The sequence below is a fragment of the Semicossyphus pulcher genome, unplaced genomic scaffold (genome assembly GCF_022749685.1).
Source record: "Semicossyphus pulcher isolate SPU_LCO1_2020_fin unplaced genomic scaffold, fSemPul1.0.p SCAF_15, whole genome shotgun sequence".
Taxonomy (NCBI): Eukaryota; Metazoa; Chordata; class Actinopteri; order Labriformes; family Labridae; genus Semicossyphus; species Semicossyphus pulcher.
Window position 1 is genome coordinate 1175074 of NW_027211659.1, and position 18708 is coordinate 1193781.

General features: G+C 41.1%; 6 protein-coding genes across 13 annotated transcripts; 4 read left to right on the forward strand and 2 right to left on the reverse strand.

Moving 5' to 3' along the window:
* Positions 1–1143: 1143 nt before the first annotated feature.
* Positions 1144–3452, forward strand: LOC138592233 (gamma-crystallin S-1-like). 4 transcript variants are annotated; one of them, XM_069662949.1, is made up of 4 exons: positions 1144–1152; positions 1398–1640; positions 2390–2401; positions 3183–3452. In XM_069662949.1, exons 1-4 carry the CDS (start codon positions 1144–1146, stop codon positions 3450–3452), a joined length of 534 nt encoding a protein of 177 aa, XP_069519050.1. The 4 variants fall into 4 exon arrangements, with proteins under 4 accessions (XP_069519050.1, XP_069519051.1, XP_069519052.1 ...); XM_069662950.1 differs by lacking the exon at positions 2390–2401 and having other exon boundaries at positions 3174–3452; XM_069662951.1 differs by lacking the exon at positions 2390–2401 and having other exon boundaries at positions 3180–3452.
* Positions 3453–5135: 1683 nt separating this feature from the next.
* Positions 5136–5872, forward strand: LOC138592234 (gamma-crystallin M2-like). Its single transcript, XM_069662953.1, has 3 exons — positions 5136–5144; positions 5230–5476; positions 5604–5872. The coding sequence occupies exons 1-3, from the start codon at positions 5136–5138 to the stop codon at positions 5870–5872; spliced, it is 525 nt and encodes a 174-aa protein (XP_069519054.1).
* A 2022-nt stretch (positions 5873–7894) lies between these two features.
* On the forward strand, positions 7895–8701 carry LOC138592080 (gamma-crystallin M2). Of its 5 annotated transcripts, none has more exons than XM_069662701.1 (3): positions 7895–7915; positions 8058–8300; positions 8429–8701. In XM_069662701.1, exons 1-3 carry the CDS (start codon positions 7907–7909, stop codon positions 8699–8701), a joined length of 525 nt encoding a protein of 174 aa, XP_069518802.1. In that variant the 5' UTR covers positions 7895–7906. The 5 variants fall into 5 exon arrangements, with proteins under 5 accessions (XP_069518802.1, XP_069518798.1, XP_069518797.1 ...); XM_069662697.1 differs by having other exon boundaries at positions 7907–7924; positions 8058–8307; positions 8436–8701; XM_069662696.1 differs by having other exon boundaries at positions 7907–7915; positions 8058–8321.
* Positions 8702–11212: 2511 nt separating this feature from the next.
* On the forward strand, positions 11213–11944 carry LOC138592393 (gamma-crystallin M1-like). Its single transcript, XM_069663186.1, has 3 exons — positions 11213–11221; positions 11330–11581; positions 11669–11944. The coding sequence occupies exons 1-3, from the start codon at positions 11213–11215 to the stop codon at positions 11942–11944; spliced, it is 537 nt and encodes a 178-aa protein (XP_069519287.1).
* A 2328-nt stretch (positions 11945–14272) lies between these two features.
* LOC138592394 (gamma-crystallin M3-like) lies at positions 14273–15039 on the reverse strand. Its single transcript, XM_069663187.1, has 3 exons — positions 15025–15039; positions 14665–14904; positions 14273–14551 (listed from the first exon to the last, which is right to left on the reverse strand). The coding sequence occupies exons 1-3, from the start codon at positions 15037–15039 to the stop codon at positions 14273–14275; spliced, it is 534 nt and encodes a 177-aa protein (XP_069519288.1).
* Positions 15040–17885: 2846 nt separating this feature from the next.
* On the reverse strand, positions 17886–18682 carry LOC138592354 (gamma-crystallin M3-like). Its single transcript, XM_069663136.1, has 3 exons — positions 18671–18682; positions 18257–18499; positions 17886–18161 (listed from the first exon to the last, which is right to left on the reverse strand). The coding sequence occupies exons 1-3, from the start codon at positions 18680–18682 to the stop codon at positions 17886–17888; spliced, it is 531 nt and encodes a 176-aa protein (XP_069519237.1).
* Positions 18683–18708: the final 26 nt, after the last annotated feature.

Here is an 18708-nt window from a genome sequence, read left to right on the forward strand (position 1 = left end):
AACTTCTCATCACAAAATCCTTATCAGCAGATTGTTTTTGAAGTGGTCATAAAATGATGAGGTCAAGAGTGAAATTAAACCTTTAGAGAACAGGGACCAGAAATGGCTCTAAAACATGGATTTTTTTCCAAATATCAGTTGAGCATCAGTTTATGAAGGCGATGTAAAACGATTAAAAGCTCTGAGTCGTTGCAAAATGCACCTTGTTCTGAGGAGCTTTCTCCTGATTAATGTTTTAACACCAGATTAATAAGGAGTAAAAAGAGAATGCAAATTTATACAAGAACAACCGTTCTTGAATGTCAGATTTCTGAAGGTTTTTTATGGTTTATTTTGGTTTAGTCACTTTGTTTGTCTTTAAATGGACTAAAATGACCCGCTCCACAAGAGGGCAGTGGTAGAGAGACGAACTTATCACACAAGTTCAATCTGACAAAACGTTGGCCAAAAGAAAGACACATTATTCTGTACCACACTTTACATCAAATAAATCCTAATTTAATAGCTTTAATAAAAACTAATACAAAATTAAATGATTATGCTCACTGTTAAAGACATTGTCAACACAGATGTAAGAGTTCCTATAAAGTTCCTCTGATAAAAATGTTTATTATTATATTGGTAACACACGACTCTGAAGTCTAAAGGTGAAATCAGAAGACAAAATGGTACTGTCACTTTAAGACTGGAAGGTAAAACCATCATTTTAAAAAACAGTTCAGATAATAAATCAATCTGAAAATATTAATATCTTTAAGATTTAAGGTTGAACGAATAAAAATAATCATAAGAACAACATTAATGCCATTAATCTTCCCTTCTGTGGATTACACATAAACTACAGTAAACAAAAGGCTCTTTTTAAATACTAGAATAAAACAACCCGTTCAGTGATGAGGACTAGTTTATATAACAAACCTTCTGCAACAACAACCTGTCAGTTCTCACCTGTACAATCACAGCTCCCAAACATCTCTTCAGGACAACACTGCGGCACAAACGCCAAAGATTCCTGCCGATTACAATATGAATGAGCCGTGCAGAGTCTGCATTTCACATTCACTATATATGTGACAGGTGGGAGTCTTCAAAGAGCTGGATGGATCACACAGGGCAAGGCACAGGGCAGACACACCGGCCATCATGGGGAAGGTAAACAACACAACTCCCAGCACACAGGCACAGGGCAGTTCATATGTGGTGGCTAGAATGCTCTTATTGTGAAGGGGTAAACAGGCCTCAAGGGGTTTCCTCTGAATTCCTGAGCATCAATGGTTTCAAATTAAAGAGGAAACAGTGGATTTAGAACCTGGGAAAGCCAGAAAAGCAGGACATGGTGTTGATATTTCTTTGTTTTGAAAGGTTTTAAACATTTCCTCTTTAACATACACGTCTAGATTATCTTCTATGAGGACAAGAACTTCTCTGGGCGCCATTTTGAGTGCAGCCACGACTGTGCGGACCTGACGTGCCTCCTCAGCCGCTGCAACTCCATCCGGGTGGAGAGCGGCAGCTTCATGATCTACGAAAAGCCCGACTTCACCGGAAACCAGTACTTCATGAGGAGAGGAGAGTATCCTGACTTCCATCAATGGACCGGAGTCACCGACTCAGTCAGCTCCTGCCGGCACATCTGCACGGTGAGCTAACGTTTCTCCACAAAGCTAAAGATACGTCAGTTTAATTATGTTCTGATCAATTTAAAATGATCAATAACTGGGTCATGACGCTGTGGTTTGGCTTGATGGAGATCCCTAACAAAGATTCTTAATGAGATGTGGGTGTTCTAATCGTCCTCCATTACCACAGATTATGGGACACATGGTTACTTCAGTTAAAAGTTCTAATCTTGAGATTTTCAGGTAAACAAACACCTGTTAGTCGCCACCTTCTCCCAGTTAGTGAAACTTGGTGTTACAAACTGGGTGTCGAGTCAACAATCCCAGGAAGAATCTCAAGTGGCCTCCACCTTCCAGCAGTGGTTGTTTGCCAGAAAGAGTAGGCAGTCTGTGCTGAGCTGTTACTATGGCAACAAAACAAACAAAGACAAGACTGATGAGCACAGTCAAAGTTACAAAAAAAAAGAAAAAGACAACGTGTTCAACCACACCTTCAGCTACCACTTGTCACTAAAGGTGTCGTCAATGAGAACAACACGAAGATGTTCAAGACTGCTACTTTAAGGAGGCCTTATCCCACCTGGCCGTTCCCAGGCCAGGTGGGATATATAATCCCTCCAGCAAGCTCTGGGTCTGCCCCTGGGTCTCCTCCCAGTTGGACATGGCTGGAAAACCTCCACAGGGAGATGCCCAGGAGGCATCCAAATGAGACGCCTGAACCACCTCAACTGGCTCCTCTCGATGTTAAGGAGTAGCGACTCAACTCGGAGCTCCCTCCGGGTGTCTGGGCTTCAGGTGAGGAGCTCAGACACCCGGAGGGAGCTCCGAGTTGACCCTGTGTAAATGATTTTAACGTGTGAAAGCTCATGTTTATTATTTTAGCATAAAAACAGTTCAATCTGAAGCTCAAAATACGTAAAATGTGTAGCCTTGCTGTTTCTAACTTCAGTCTAGCAGGTCTGTAGCCATGCTAGCTGCTCTGTGAAGCCCCTTTACCACTGGTCAAAACACCCGCTAACACTCTTTTTTGCTTAGCGGGAAAGGTTACAATCTGCCTTCAGACCCGGGTCACATGACTCTGCAGTAGACCCAGGTAATTATCGCCTCGGCTCCAAACGGCATCGATGGGAACACAAAACCTGTGTCGACACGCTAATCTCCGCCCCCTTTCCAGCGCGATGCTATGCTCCGTCGGTAACTTCTGCGGCTCCTCAGCTACAAATTCCGCCCGTCTCCATCCGAACATCGTTCCAAATTTGTCGGCGCGGAGTTTGTTAAACAGACTGAATGAGTGATAGATACAATAAAGAACTAACCACTGTAACATCTTCACTGGTTACTAACCCTGTCTCCGGCGCGTTTGTGACATCAGACGGTGACACAGCAGATAAGAGACCGACAGGAGGATACTTCACTGGCAATGGGAAAAGAGACAATCGGCATTTATTAGCGGGTCATCCCGGGTCTGAAAAACCCACGTCAACGCGTTGGTGGGAAAGAGGTATGAAGCTTTACAGAGAATGGTTTATGTCATGCTTTCCCTCTCTCATTCAGAACCAGCAGCCCGCCTCATTCAACGTGCGCCTGTATGAGCGGATTGAGTTCGGAGGTCAGATGATGGACCTGATGGACGACTGTCCCAGCGTCATGGACCGCTTCCACGTTAACGACATCTTCTCCTGCACCGTCACTGACGGCAACTGGCTCTTCTATGAGCACCCAAACTACCGGGGCAGGATGTACCTGATCCTGCCCGGCGAGTACAAGAGGTTCAGCGAGTGGGGCGGCAGGACTGCCAGGGTCGGCTCCATCAGACGCATCATGGACTATTGATCTGTTTTGGTGGACGCTGGAGCTGCATGGTGGTTTTTGGAGGGGCTTCATGCTCAGATATTAGCATATAAGACGATAGACATACACAGCACTGTGCATGAAGACTGTTGTAGCTAATATTTGGTCTTTTTACTTCAAGGTTTCAAAGACAATCTTGTGTCCTGAAAAATACTGGATATTTATTATTCCAAATAAGAAGTGTTGATTCTCTGATATTAGACTCAGAAAGGGACCTTACCTCTAACATCAAAGGGAAATTACAGCATTTTTTAACCCTACTTGCACATGTTTTCAACGGCTAAAGGTTTTGTTGAATTGTTCAGCAGACTGCTTCAGCCGACAGCACGGCATGGACTGTGATGGCTGCAACAAAATCCTTCAGAGGAAATCGGTAAAAAGTCTGTAGACTCAAAGAGAGGCAGGCTCAGATTGTTATTGTAAGTGTCTGACAACATTACAGGAAGGATCCCGACAGGTCAGACCTTTTTGGTACAGAGGAAGAAGCTTTGTCTTTAACCAGAAACAGCTGTTTGCTCTGTCTTCAGACAAATACATTTTACATTGCAGATCACAGGAGTTGCTGGTGTACCGCCGCATCGACCAATTAGGTTTTTACCTTGAATTACAGAATGACTTTGATCACCAAGTTAGAGCTAGTGTTTCTTTTCCAAATATGGTCACTTCTGGCTCCAAACAAGATGGCGGCGGCTAAGCGGAGGTTTTTGTGGCTACAACTGAGGCAACCGAAGACCAGCAGCTCCCTCGTTCTGAGAGGTAATTTGACAGTTTTTTTTGAGTGTTGTCATGGTTCTGGTTTCAGAAGCATCTTACTCTTTAACCAAAAGTTCTGTCTCTGTTAGGGATCCTTTCTCAACTGGTGTTAGACACTTAAAATATCAATCTCAGCCTTTCACTGTCAGAAATGAGCACTTTAGCGGACCTAGCTTGATCAGGGGTGATTGGACAAAAGGAATATGTTGCAGGCGTTACGTTGCAGTTGCAGCCGCCGGTTGAAGCAACCTACGAAAAAAATTCCAGGACAGGTTGTGCACCAAAATATGCAAAAGTTAGGCCAGTGCAATAATTCAGTAATTCCCATTTTAAAACAAAAAACTTGGACTTGTTCTTTTTTTTAATACTTACCATTGTAATAAAGCAAATGCAAAATGGAGTCTTCATAGTCCATTCAGTCGTAACGTTTGGAAAAGAGACCGTGCATCTGCAGCTACATATATGTAACTCCTTGATATTCAACATGTGATTCTACCTCAGAAATAATGTTTGTTGCAGATTAGAGAAATAAATCTCTTGATCTGATCGATTGTACAGATGATCATGTGTCAGGTCCATTAAATAATTTAATCCTGCTGATGCTGTGCAGTACACACTCCCATCATCACGCTGTTGCACGCTGGTAATTTCTAGCGCTGAAATTGTGATGAACATGGAGGAAAGAACAATAACTCATTACACATCGGGAGTCGTCTATACATAAACAGATTTTACGCACCCACACGCACACACACCCCATCCCCCGATCCATCATCACAGTGCGAGATATATTTGAATGACAATACTTTATGCTGCGCAATCACACAGCTATCCTTTCTTTTTTTTATAAAGCACAGTGGCTTGGCTCAGAGACAGCATTGAGCCGTGATACAGTCTGATGCCAACATAACCATGGGAAAGGTAAAGGAAAGCAGACGTTAAACACTGAATATTTCTTTATTTTCACCTCTGTGGAGAAATGTGAGACATCTTTGTGCTTCTGCAGATCATATTCTACGAAGACAGAAACTTCCAAGGGCGCTCTCATGAGTGCAGCAGCGACTGCGCCGACCTCCACTCCTACTTCAACAGGTGTAACTCCATCAGGGTGGAGAGCGGCTGCTTCATGGTCTATGAGAGGCCCAACTACATGGGCAACCAGTACTACCTGAAGAGAGGGGAGTACTCGGATAACCAGCGAGTGATTGGAATGAGCGACTGTGTGCGATCTTGCCGTATGATCCCCCAGGTAGGTCATTTTTTAGACTTTATGCTCGTTAAATGCTTATTTTTCTGTAAATAAACAGTGAGTAGACATGAGAAGACACTCCAACATAGAGGACGTAGTAATTAAGATTTCCATCCTGTGCCAGCACCGAGGCTCCTACAGGATGAGGCTGTACGAGCGCCCCGACATGTCCGGCCAGATGCACGAGCTGGTGGACGACTGTCCGAACCTCCAGGACCGCCTCAACACCTCCGACTTCAACTCCTGCAACGTGATGGACGGACACTGGCTGCTGTACGACCAACCCAACTACAAGGGCCGAGTGTACTACCTGCGGCCCGGGGAGTACAGGAGGTTCAGCGACTGGGGAGGCGTCAGCCCGAGAGTCGGCTCCCTCAGGAGAATCACAGATTTCAACTGATCTTCATTTAAATTCATCTTTCCCAGAGTTTGACTTTGTCTGTTTCACCAAATAAACTGCTTCATAAAACATTCACGTTTTATTCTGTGTATCTTTAAGCTCACTATCAGCCACTTAAATCTATGATTACTACAAAGCTTTGTTTGGATTTCTTTCAGACTTTTTCTCTCATTAAATAAAACTGTGCGGTCCAGCAGCTGCAAGCAGAAATATTTCTCTCTCATGCTTTCTGGTTAGCTTGTGCACTGCAGTCTAGCCACCCCTGTGCTTTGGCATACCATACCAAACAATGCCACAGTTGCCCCCTCTCATTTGGGGACCCCAGCTGGATAAGCTGGTCTCTGCGGTGGCATCATTTATCCATACGATCAGAGTTCAACAGAAAACAGCGTGTGGAGAGCGACAGCACAGACTGGAGGGTGTGAGACAGGCTTATTCTGGACGGAGAGCGACAGCACAGACTGGAGAGTGTGAGACAGGCTTATTCTGGACGGAGACAGAACAGAGTCAGGATGGATCCAGTGAAGCATAATTATAACAAATAGCACGAGCACATGTTTGTTAAAGCGAAGCGCAGAACAACCTCAAAGTCACAAATCAAAACTAAAGACTGAAGATGCGACTGATGCTAAATTACTTTCTCATCTTTAATACGTCTTAAAACACACTTGAGAGTCACACACACCGTGTAAAGTTTGACATTATATTTTCAGAAAAGATAAAATATATCAACATTTCTTTCTGGGAAAAACATTAAAACAAACGTTTCATTTCTAAATAAGATCAGAGTCGCACGTGTTTCAGATGCTCCTGGAGTTTTTTAAGTTTTATTTTAAGGCTTCTCAACGTTGTTACAAAATAAACTGTAACTTAACATACTTTCTATTCTGTATAAAATTAAACATTGATATCAAACACCTCAACATTTGCCCTTACACTTTAAATATAAATACACTTTAAATATAAAAACACTCATTTTAATATTTTTATAATGAATATTACAATAAAGGTTTATGTTCATGTGCACTATGATTAAACACATGAGTAGCAGCCTAAATAACATTGAAACATTAATATTAATTAATGTTAATATGTAACAACATTATTATGAGCATTATTCACATCACAGGTTTGTTTGTTTGCAGGAGGAAACTTTGCACCACAAGCTCTCTGTCGTCAAACTGTCACTAATCATCATACGTCCATGTGTTCATATATAAAACTTTTTATTATTTATTTATTATTTATTCTATATATTATTATCTAATGTAATCATCCATCTTATGTGGTTCCATCCCACAGAGACGTGTGCACCATGACACCAGGGGAACACATTCCACACATGCTATAACATCAAACAGACGACCTTTGGTAAACACGACAAATAAAGTTAGAGTCTCTTTTTCTCTAACTATTGAACACACTCATTTTGTAGTGCACAGTAACAGGGGCGTCTTTCAAAGGTCCAAGATGGCTGTGATACATCTTGGGAATTGTAGTCCATTAAGTCAAAGCTGATAGTTGAGCGTAGTTTCCTGAATCTGAGGTAAACGTGCTGTAAAGGAAACATACAGATATTTAGGATATTTCCACAATGTACAAATAAAACCTTTACATCCAGTGCAGCACACAGACCACCAGCACAGTACACACTTACTTATTAGCATACAGAGGGGCTGCTCAGGTAGAGCACAAGGGAGAGTGAATGGCTTCCTGCTCTGTTACGCAACATATTTAATGCCAAAGGGCTGTTCCATATTGTTCTGCAGCCATTGTCCGCTGGACGTGTGGATACCATACTAGTCTTTTCCTTTGTCCATGCAAGTCAAAACACCAAACCGGTTAATTATTTATCCTCTTTTTTTCAAATACAAATCCATATTTCTGACCCAATGTTGTGCTCCTAACAAAAAGGTAAACATGTGCCAGTAGCCTTCAATTATAACTACGACGGGATTTGAATAACAATACTTTGTTTGTGGAGAGGAGGTATAAAAAGCCCTGAAAACATGGGGAATCTCTCCAACGGAGACCATGGGCAAGGTGAGTACTGTTTTTCCTCTCTGTTTACATTTTATTTTAATTGCTTTAAAGCTTTTACATTTCACTTTGAGTCAGTTTAATGTGGAAACACACAGCTGAACTCTGAGGCGAAGTTTACTGACACACTTTGATCTGCCACCAGATTATCTTTTACGAGGACAAAAACTTCCAGGGTCGGAGCTATGAGTGCAGCAACGACTGCACGGACCTTCACTCGTACTTCAGCCGCTGCAACTCCATCCGGGTGGAGAGCGGCTGCTTCATGATCTATGAGCGACCCAACTTCATGGGCCACCAGTACTTCATGAGGAGGGGAGAGTACCCCGACTACCAGAGGTGGATGGGCTTCAGCAGCTGCATCCGCTCGTGTAGGATGATACCAGTGGTGAGTGGCTTAGAGGAGACGGTAAATGTAGCTAGTCTGTTATCATTTGGAAAAGTCAGAACAGAGAAATTGTTTGAGCGCTGATTTAAGATTAGGTTAATGAAAGCGTCTTTGCTTTGCTCCTGCAGTATCGAGGCTCCTACAGATTGCGTATCTACGAGAAGCCCGACTTCAGCGGTCACATGATGGAGTTCATGGATGACTGTCCCTGTGTGTCAGACCGTTTCCACCACCGCCACGTCTACTCCTGTAATGTAATGAACGGCTACTGGATCTTCTACGAGTACCCCAACTACCGAGGCCGACAGTACTTCCTGAGGTCCGGGGAGTACCGGAGGTACCGCGACTGGTGCGCCACCTGCGCCATCGTCGGCTCCTTCAGGAGGGTCACCGAATTTTAGCCATCGATCGAACACCTTGCTGTAAATATCAGACACTTTGTTTATTAAAGGATGTTGAATTTTTAACCTCCTTTGTGGATGTGTTTTCATTGATTTGTCGTCTGGAAAGTAGAAGGAGCTTTACAAAGGGCTAACAACACTCTGAGCTGTGTGGTTTGAAGATCTTGTATCTACTCTGTATTTACTGTGAATAAGAGGGTGACAAATACGACTTTCTTATCGTGCTGACCTCTGATTAATTAAGAGGGGTAAGCAGCCATCCACAGTGTACTGCAGCCGCTTCAAAGCAAATAAAAGCAGCCATCAAGTGGGCAACACTTCTCTCTTTTCTTCTGTGATGCTTTTTCTGCGTCTGCTCAGTTTTGCACTAAAAATATGAATCCTTCATTTTACTTTTGTGTCGTGCCAAGTTCACCCAATACACCCCGCCCCCCCAACACACACAGCTTTCTTGAACCATGTATTAATTATGTGTTTTCTGTTCAATGCATCATCATTAAAAAAGTAAAAATGACATTAACAGTAGTTTTATTCAATTAATATTCAATTAATAGCAATAAACTTGAATAAATAAATGCTTGATCGGCCCCGTACAGCTTGTGGTTCAGGACACAAACACCAGAACCAAGTTCGAACCACGAGCCATACTAACAACTTCACTACCATACTATTATATATATATACTATTAATATATGTACTATTTTATACATATATATACTATTACAGACACTATTGAGTAAAGGAACAGAAAAAAGTTAGCTCCGTCTGTCCAACCAATAAATGACACGAAAAATAGCCTGATAGTTGTTGGAGCTACAAAGGCAGGAGTTCCTCTCACGTGCAGTTTACGTTAAAAGTTAATATCTCGTTTTCAGACTTGCTGACTCCTTTGGCTCTGCAGTCTTGCAAATCAATGGCCTTATTTTTTTTAATAGTTTTATGCTTTCGCTGTGATCCCGACCCCTTCAAGCAGCTGTCCAACAAGAGCTGTTGCTGCATGATCCCTCACAGGCTTCCCACTGACAAAAAGTACCAGTTGGCACAGGCAGCAGCCCCGCAGTACTTTTTAAACATTTATCCAGATACCATTTTCACTTTTGTGTTAGATTGGAAACATTTGGAGGATGACAAAGTTTCTTTCCAAATCCTCATAAAAAGAATGACATTCCTGAACCCGGTGTTTTACGAAACTAAAAGATTATGTCACACCGTCCTCACCGTCTGTGCAAACACTGTTTTAAAAGCTGCTGTATAAATAGTTCATTATACATTTTATAAAGTTTGCAGCGTGTTTTCACATTTAGACAAACCTGCACACGCCGGCTTGGTTCACCAGATGCATGTCTACTTGTTGGCCAGTTACAAAGCTTTCGTGGTCGGTGGTGAGAGATGAGAAAAGAAAGACAAAGTAACCGTAAAAGTTTCCATCCATATAAACTGTGTGATCCAAATGAAATGTTACGTGAAACAATATAAATCTGGTGCATTGATACGGTTGGTGGCACTAATTCTCCGGTCAGGTTCCATTGAACCATCGCAGCAGAAGAGGGCACAACCAGGTACGCAGAGAGCCTGAATGCGCCATGTGTTAAACTCATTTTAAACGAGTCACAACCAACAACACACAGGGCTGCTTTATAACATCCTGTTTGTTCAACACTTCTGTGCAAAATAATAATAATTTCCTAACTTTACTTCTTTAGAACGAAGCAATAAAACAAATTAAACTATTGAACTCCTTTTAAATAAGCAACAATTCTTTCCACGTTATCCTCCTGATGCTCCTTGCATGAGCTGCAGTCACCAAGAGACGAAACAAGTTAAATGAATTTATGAACCATCTCTGATATAACTACATTCCCTCCCTTTATTCCTCTTCATATATTATATTTTCTTGATTAGTTATTATAAAGTGTACGGTGTAAAGCTGTATTGATCCTACAAAATGAGCTCAGTTGCTGCGTCTGGTTCAGTTATTTGCTATTTATATGACAACACAGAACGTTACTCTCAAGTTAATACCTACTTTATGTCATTTTGCTCCAAACATACACATTTCCTCTTAAAAAAACCTGAGCGTTTGATGGAGTTTTGTTGTTGTTGTTTGTTGTGAAAATCCAAAGAGAAAAAATCAGTATCTAAAATTCTTTATACGAGCTGAACATTTGTACAGGTTCTGGGTTTCACATGTGTCTGTGGCCTGATGTCAGGCTCATTCGATCGGTCCTGATCAGACCATATGCGGAGAACCTTCTGACTGAGAATGGATCACACACAAAGCTTATGCTTTCAATAGACAATGCAGATGACTGCTGCCAGAAATGTATGGATGGAGAACCATTGTTTATCATAGGCCCCGTTCAGCAAAAGTCATACTGCTAATTCATCAGCTTTGCACATTTGAATAACAACACATCATGGCCCCTGGGGTTCTGTATAAAAAGGCCCATGAATCATGGAGTTGGCAGAGCAAGTTTAACCATCCACTGGGAACCACCTAAACCACCATCATGGGCAAGGTAATGTGATATTTACTCATGCTTTCAAATGTTAAAAAAAAGTTTAAAAAAATAAATAATGTTAGCTCTGAAAACGAACACATTCTATAATCAAGCTTTTTGTTTCAGATCGTCTTCTACGAGGAGAGGAACTTCCAGGGTCGCTCCTATGAGTGCATGAGCGACTGCTCTGACATGTCCTCCTACCTGAGCAGGTGTCAGTCCTGCAGGGTGGAGAGTGGCTGCTTCATGGTCTACGAGCGTCCCAACTTCATGGGCATGCAGTTCTTCATGAGGAGGGGCGAGTACCACGACATGCAGCGCATGATGAGCATGGGAATGATGTTCGACTCCATCAGATCCTGCAGAATGATTCCCTTCGTAAGTCATCAAATCTCCACATCCCTCTGATTGTTATACACACATGGTTGGTAATGTTACTTACATTTTTCATGCTTTGCATTACAGCACAGAGGTCCCTTCAGGATGAGGATCTACGAGAGGGAGAACTTCGGCGGTCAGATGAACGAGCTGATGGACGACTGCGACAACATCATGGAGCGCTACCGTATGTCTGAGTGCCAGTCCTGCAACGTGATGGACGGCCACTGGCTGATGTACGAGCAGCCCCACTTCAGAGGCAGGATGATGTACCTGAGGCCCGGAGAGTACAGGAGCTTCATGAACATGGGCATGAGCGGCATGAGGATCCAGAGCATGAGGCGTATCACCGATATGTGCTAGACTTCTGTATTTGACCTAAGTGAATAAAAGTGATATGTAATTCATAACCTTGGTTGTTCAGCACCTGCTTATTTTATATGCTTTGTCCTTAAAATAAGTAACTAAACCCCATCACCAAATATCTTCACACATGTGGAATTAATTGTTCCATTTCTCTTTCACTAAACGACAAGTTACTTAAAAATGAACAACGTAAGATACAAAGGAAAAATACATTTAGAAACAATAAAAAAATAATAATTTGATAGAAAAAAATAAAAATAAAAATAACAACCGAGTTCTCTTGCCTAAAAATGTTAGGGCTAAAAACAGTTTCCATCATGTCACGACAAAAGTTACCTTTTAATGTTAATAAAAATTGTTACAGACATTAAGTAATGATAAAGTTATAGTTTGGCGGTGTTTCGATAGAACATCCAGTTCTCCTGTGTCCCCTTGGCTACAAATCATGATCACAAATCACATATCTGCTCTGTAGATGAGTCCTGAAGGAAGCTGCCTCAGAAGAGCGTGCAGCATCCTTGAGGACTCATCCCACCCTGGGCACCACCTGTTTGAACTGCTGCCCTCTGGAAGGTGTTTCAGGGCAATCATCCAAACAGACTGGGACACCAGGCCAGAGCCGGAGCTGCAATCAACATGAACATTTGAACACCTGAACATTAACACAGTAGAACAACACTTCCACGAGCAAATGTGAAATACAAGGCTATGTGCAATACTAAAGAGGGCGCAATGTGCAATATTGTTTTTAGTTGTGGTTCTTATTTAAATGTATTTATTTTTTTAATCCCTGCTTCGGGAAGGACAGCTATCTAATTTCATTGTACTGTACTCTGCACTACAATGACAATAAAGCTCTATCTATCTAGATACATGAGAGTCTTTTGCTGCAGCTCAGCAGGAACAGGAAAACTGACAGGCTGGTTTTGGCAGGTGGATAAGAATGAAGTGGGGTTCAGGACAAAGAAACATCATGGGGGAAAAACACTAATCAAGGCAGCAGAAAGCACACAGCGACATGTCTCAGCTGGAATCTAAACAAAGGAAATAGTCCACTACATCTTGAGTGAGGCTAATGAGTGAAGGAGAGACAGGTGAATAGGTGGGCAGGGAAGGTCAAGAAACAGCAGGGTTAATTAGGACAGGCTGAAGGAAAGGAAAGGAAAGGAAAGGAAAGGAAAGTCAAAGGGCATCTGCTGGAGAGGTGGGGAATGGCAGGAGGAACTGGAGGAAAGAACATGGGCTGGATGACGTGAGCGGAGGCTGGAGACAGGACCTGAGAGCATAGATGTAGTCCCTCTACATCAGCCATTGCTGTGAGTCATACCACACCTGTACAACCCATCATATAGACTTTTTACACAACACATATTTACTTTGTTGCAGGACAAGAAGCTCATCTTCCTAAATACTGCTCATTTTTTATCTACTAGAGGAGTTAGTAACTTTCCTGCTATGTGACTGAAAGTTAATCAGTTGTTTTGAATGTTTTGAAAAGAATGTGTGACTTTATAAAAAATGTTTACTTGTCAACAAGCTGACAGACTTTATAACAAATTAAATATTATGTTGTCAAAAAAATCTGAATTTTCAGTCTTGACAACTTCTACATGTTTAATTGTCATATGACTTTTTTATTGTTTTTTTATTAATGTTCACGATATTATGAACATCTATTGATAAGAATTCTAAATATAACATTGTTTCTAATTATTGGTATTCATATTTATTCTCTATGTTGCTTTTAATATATTCAATATAGTATATAAAAACAGCTGCCTTAAATTTATTACAATACCTATGACTGCTTCAGAGTACTTAAGTATGTAGTAAGGCTTGGACAGACAGACAAGCAAGTTTGCAAGTGTGCCACCTGTAAAATAATATTTAAAAAATCTGTGCCTGTTTTGCAACTGATTTTTGTGTTTTTTCAATGTCAGCGTGCATTAAATATTTCTTACTTCCTAATTAAATTAATAAAAAGATATCCCACCATGTGTTTAAGCTTCGAGTCCATCTACTTCAAACTACCAAAAAGTTTTATCAGTGATAAAACCTGGTGTGTCGTTATAGATTAATTTCTCCTGCTAACATTAATTCTGTATTTTTTAGTGATAAAAACATATAAGTAGCCTTTCCACATTTTAAGTAAATGGTGGAATTAGCCCCTAAAATTAGCACAAGTAACCATGTTGTCTAATTACCTTTTTAGTATTCTTGGTTGTTGTATGAGTTTAAAGTCCATCAATAAGAAGTTACAGAGAAATTCATTTAAAAGAGAATCATTAAATTTTATTTAAAATTTCGCTTTTATACACTGGTGCTCTAATAACAAGAATCCATGATACGCCTCATGCTCTGGAACTTGGTGCCGCTCATGCCCATGTCCCTGAAGCTCCTGTACTCCCCGGGCCTCAGGTACATCATCTTGCCTCTGAACTGGGGCTGCTCGTACATCAGCCAGTGGCCGTCCATCACGTTGCAGGACTGGCAGTCGTTCATGCGGTAACGGTCCTGCATGTTGTCGCAGTCGTCCATCAGCTCGTTCATCTGACCACCGAAGTTCTCCCTCTCGTAGATCCTCATCCTGAACTGGCCTCTGTGCTGTAATTCAAATGATTAAACATGTCACTGAAATGCTCCTTCAAACTACAGATTTGTTCATATTAATAGTGAGGAGTTAAATGAACAGGAAGTAGAAGAGATGGTTACAGTACCATGGGGATCATGCGGCAAGACCTGATGCAATCGCTCATGCCCATACGCTGGTAGTCAGAGTACTCTCCCCTCCTGACAAAGAACTGGTTTCCCATGTAGTTAGTGCGGTCGTAGACCATGAAGCAGCCGCTCTCAACCCTGCAGGAGTGGCACCTGCTCAGGTAGGAGGACATGTCAGCACAGTCGCTGCTGGTCTCATAGGAACGACCCTGGAAGTTCCTGTCCTCGTAGAAGATGATCTGAAATTACAAAAAAAAGACACCATTATAATGACATCACACAGATTGTACTTTTTTTTCACATGTTCATCTTGAATTCGACTAAAAACGTTGGAAATGAGGAGCTAAAGCTGCACACACCTTGCCCATGGTCATGGCTACAGTTTCTGCTGTTTTGGCTCTAAATGACTGCACAGTTTTCTCGATGTCCCCCTGTTGCTTTTATACCTGACCTCGCAGCCATAGGTTGCATGACCCCATTGTTCAAACTCCTGACAGAGCAACATGGAGCAGAGGCCCCCGTGTACGTTTCAATTCAAAGTGACCTTCAACACACCGTGATTTGCGGTGGTTGCATTTGTGAGAAGAGGCCCTGCTTTGCATTGTCTCTGCTACTGAACAACAGAGAACATGTTTTCAACGGACCTACCTTTCTTTACACGGCTAATTAAATGTTTTACCTCTAATAAATCGTTCCTGTTAGGCACAACAATACTCAACACAACACAGGAGAACAAATAAAATGAGTTTCATTCTCAATAAGCTCATTTTAACTGTGTGCTTAGAACAATACAGGATCTACAGTGCAGCGAAATAATGAGGCAGACTAGAAGGTGAACATTTGTCCACCAACGTGGACTGAAAGTTAAACAGTGTAAACAAATGTAAAAAAGAGATAAATGATTCAGGAAACATCGAGTTCATTTCAAAGATTTAATAAAATGATGATTTGAAACAGTCACAAACAAACTATATAAATATAAACATATATGTCTTTAAAGTAACAGTGTTTTATGAATTATTCATAGAATTATTATTTCAAATTTCCGGATGTATTTCAGTCAGACTCTGGATTGTTGACTGAACACAAAACAAAACTGTCTTTCTATGACACTGATTTTAAATATTTAAAAAATGGAGGCACAGATATAATTTATAATATAATTTTTATGGCCAAAATAACACAGTATGTGTTTATATTTGTATATGTTATTGTATTGTATGTGTTTGTGTAACTTAGCTGACTTTAAGCAATCAAAATCAATACATTCACCATCGTCTAACTAAACAAAATATAACGTTGTAAAAAACATATTAAGGAGAATAATTTTCAATATAAACAAATATTTGACAGACAAACTCTTTATAAAGTCAAACTGTATGAAAAGAATATGAAAAATAAACTTGAATAGTGTGTGGAGAGTAAAGAGTAAGATCAGATATTAAGTCGTTCTGTTTGAGTTTGACGTCCCTCATGACGTGACTCTGTGCACTCTGTTTTTACTGTTAAAAAACATCTACATCATGTTATTTAACACCTGCAACATATTTCTTTTATAATATTATTTCAGCATCCTTTGCACTCGTCATCATTGCACTCTTGTCTCACATAGCTTGAACATATTAGTTTCATATTTAATGTTTTAATGCTTCTAGTTAAAACGAAGTCAGATTCCTTGTATGTGTAAAACCTGGCCAACAAAGCTGATTCTGATTCTTTAACCATTTGACCATGACGCCATGAATCACGGTCACATGACGGTCACAGACTCCCCTCACACTCTCAGCCATTATTGATTTTACAGGTTTTGTTTGTTAGGAATTGTTTCTGACATCTAGTGTCAAAAATCATGGGAAGCAGCGTTAACATAATGTGGAGATTGTTAGCCATGACCCACTTTACACTTATGCACTTCACACGCCTAGTGAGTGTAATATAACTCTCTGATATTGAATACCTGGTGTTAATGCAACCTAGTAGCATGAGTGGTTATACACTTTTTGATTGGCAGATTATAGAAGAAAATAAGTGCAGTGGAAAAATATTGTTTTCTGCTTATAAATTCAGATCATACTTTGTGATTAGTTAGCTGCTTAGTTAAACGTATTGTCTTCTTTCTTCCCCTGTGCAGTTGGTAGTAAGCTGTTGGTTCAGTCCCTCAGATTACATATGATTTATGAAAACACCAGGAAACTGACAGATCTGGCTATTACAGATGCGTTCATGACGGTACTTCCTGCCTCTAAAATATATAATTTTGGAAAATCAGTTGAAAGAATAAATTATCAACCATAAATATTCCGTAGCAGTTCTTAAAGAGTATTGAGTTTTAACTCTCCTGGCAGAAGAGCCCCTGTCCTTTTGCCCTCAGCCTTGGCAGGTGCCCTGTTGGCTGGCCTTAATGTTACTATTATTTTCAAATTGACACAAAGAAAAGTATCAACAAAGAAATATACACATTCTCATAATTTCATTTGGAATCAAACAAAATTTTCCTGAGCCGCTGCCCCCCCCAAATGTCTGTGCACATCCCTGGTCATCTTGTTAAAAGCCCATTCAGGTATATAAAAGGTGTGCAGCACATTTCAACTGAGCCCGCATGGTTGGCATCCAAATATTAATCCCCATTCAGATACACACATCCATGTGGTTGGCGATGGTGGGGTGGAATGTCAGCTGCACAACCTCTCAGGGATTGTGCCTTTAACAACTAAATAAGCCAAATGGTAAATTGCTACGTTACAAAGAAACGGCCCTGCGAGGCCAATAAAAACGTTAGTAAACTTAGCCTGCAGCTGTGGTATCATTTATTTTTGATTATCACATGGGGGGAAAAAAGCCTTAATATTTTTGTACTCAAATCTACACTTAAAGCGTCTGTGTCTTCATCAAACTATTCAAAATGTAGGGTTACGTTTGTCTACAAAAAATGTCTCTCCATATATCAACTAATAGAAAACAACATGTTATGAATATTACATTAAGAGTTTCCTAAGTTATGAGGTGAACACATGATGCTGTGAATGATGGACTTTGTTCTTGGGTGCTGATGTAGAGAATAAAGAAACCAAACAATGAGCAACAACAACTGTTAAGATCTTTTCCAGTCTGTATTCCAAATTTGCATTCCAATTATACAATATACAAACACAATTAGATCTAATTAGTAGATTATCAACATTACAAATTGTGTTTGCCTAAATTATCTTAATTTGCAGAGTTAGCAGGAGTCAGTAATGCGTCTGATCGAGCTGAATCTCATTCCGTCGTAGCCCATGTCCCTGAAGCTCCTGTACTCCCCGGGCCTCAGGTACATCATCCTGCCTCTGAACTGGGGCTGCTCGTACATCAGCCAGTGGCCGTCCATCACGTTGCAGGACTGGCAGTCGGACATGTGGTAGCGGTCCTGGATGTTGTCGCAGTCTTCCATCAGTTCTGACATCTGACCTCCGAAGTTCTCCATCTCGTAGATCCTTATTTTATAGGATCCTTTGTGCTGTTAAAAGACAATGTAAATACAAAATCACAAGTCATTTAGATGGGAACTTAGCTTCTGTTAGCATTCATATATGCTATTTCTTGATGCCATACCGTGGGGATCATACGGCAGGACCTGATGCAGTCACCAAAACCCATCATACGCTGGTAGTCAGAGTACTCGCCCCTCCTCATGAAGTACTGATTCCCCATGTAGTTGGGTCGATCATAGACCATGAAGCAGCCGCTCTCCACCTTGCAGGAGTGGCACCTGCTCAGGTGGGAGGACATATCGGCACAGTCCGTGCTGGTCTCATAGGAACGACCCTGGAAGTTCCTGTCCTCGTAGAAGATGATCTGAAATCCAACAGAGCAGTCAATGAATGAACTCTGATGTAAACAGCTGTCAAACTGAGTGTGGTGCTAGTGCCCAAAGGATGCATCCCTGTAGGTTTCTTTTTTTTGCACCACACAACATATGCAATGAGAAAACTGTGCAAACATCATGACAGTAAATCACAAACCTACCTTTCCGTGCATGGTGGCTGATACATTGAGTGATGCTA

Excerpts from the sequence above, each read along its gene's own strand:
- LOC138592234 (XM_069662953.1), top strand. Across the intron at positions 5,477-5,603 it reads CCGTATGATCCCCCAGGTAG|GCTCCTACAGGATGAGGCTG; the intron begins GTCATTTTTTAG and ends GCCAGCACCGAG.
- LOC138592354 (XM_069663136.1), bottom strand. Across the intron at positions 18,162-18,256 it reads CCTGCCGTATGATCCCCACG|CACAAAGGATCCTATAAAAT; the intron begins GTATGGCATCAA and ends GTCTTTTAACAG.
- LOC138592080 (XM_069662696.1), top strand. Across the intron at positions 8,322-8,428 it reads TGAGTGGCTTAGAGGAGACG|TATCGAGGCTCCTACAGATT; the intron begins GTAAATGTAGCT and ends TTGCTCCTGCAG.
- LOC138592393 (XM_069663186.1), top strand. Across the intron at positions 11,582-11,668 it reads CCTGCAGAATGATTCCCTTC|CACAGAGGTCCCTTCAGGAT; the intron begins GTAAGTCATCAA and ends TTTGCATTACAG.
- LOC138592394 (XM_069663187.1), bottom strand. Across the intron at positions 14,552-14,664 it reads CTTGCCGCATGATCCCCATG|CACAGAGGCCAGTTCAGGAT; the intron begins GTACTGTAACCA and ends TTTGAATTACAG.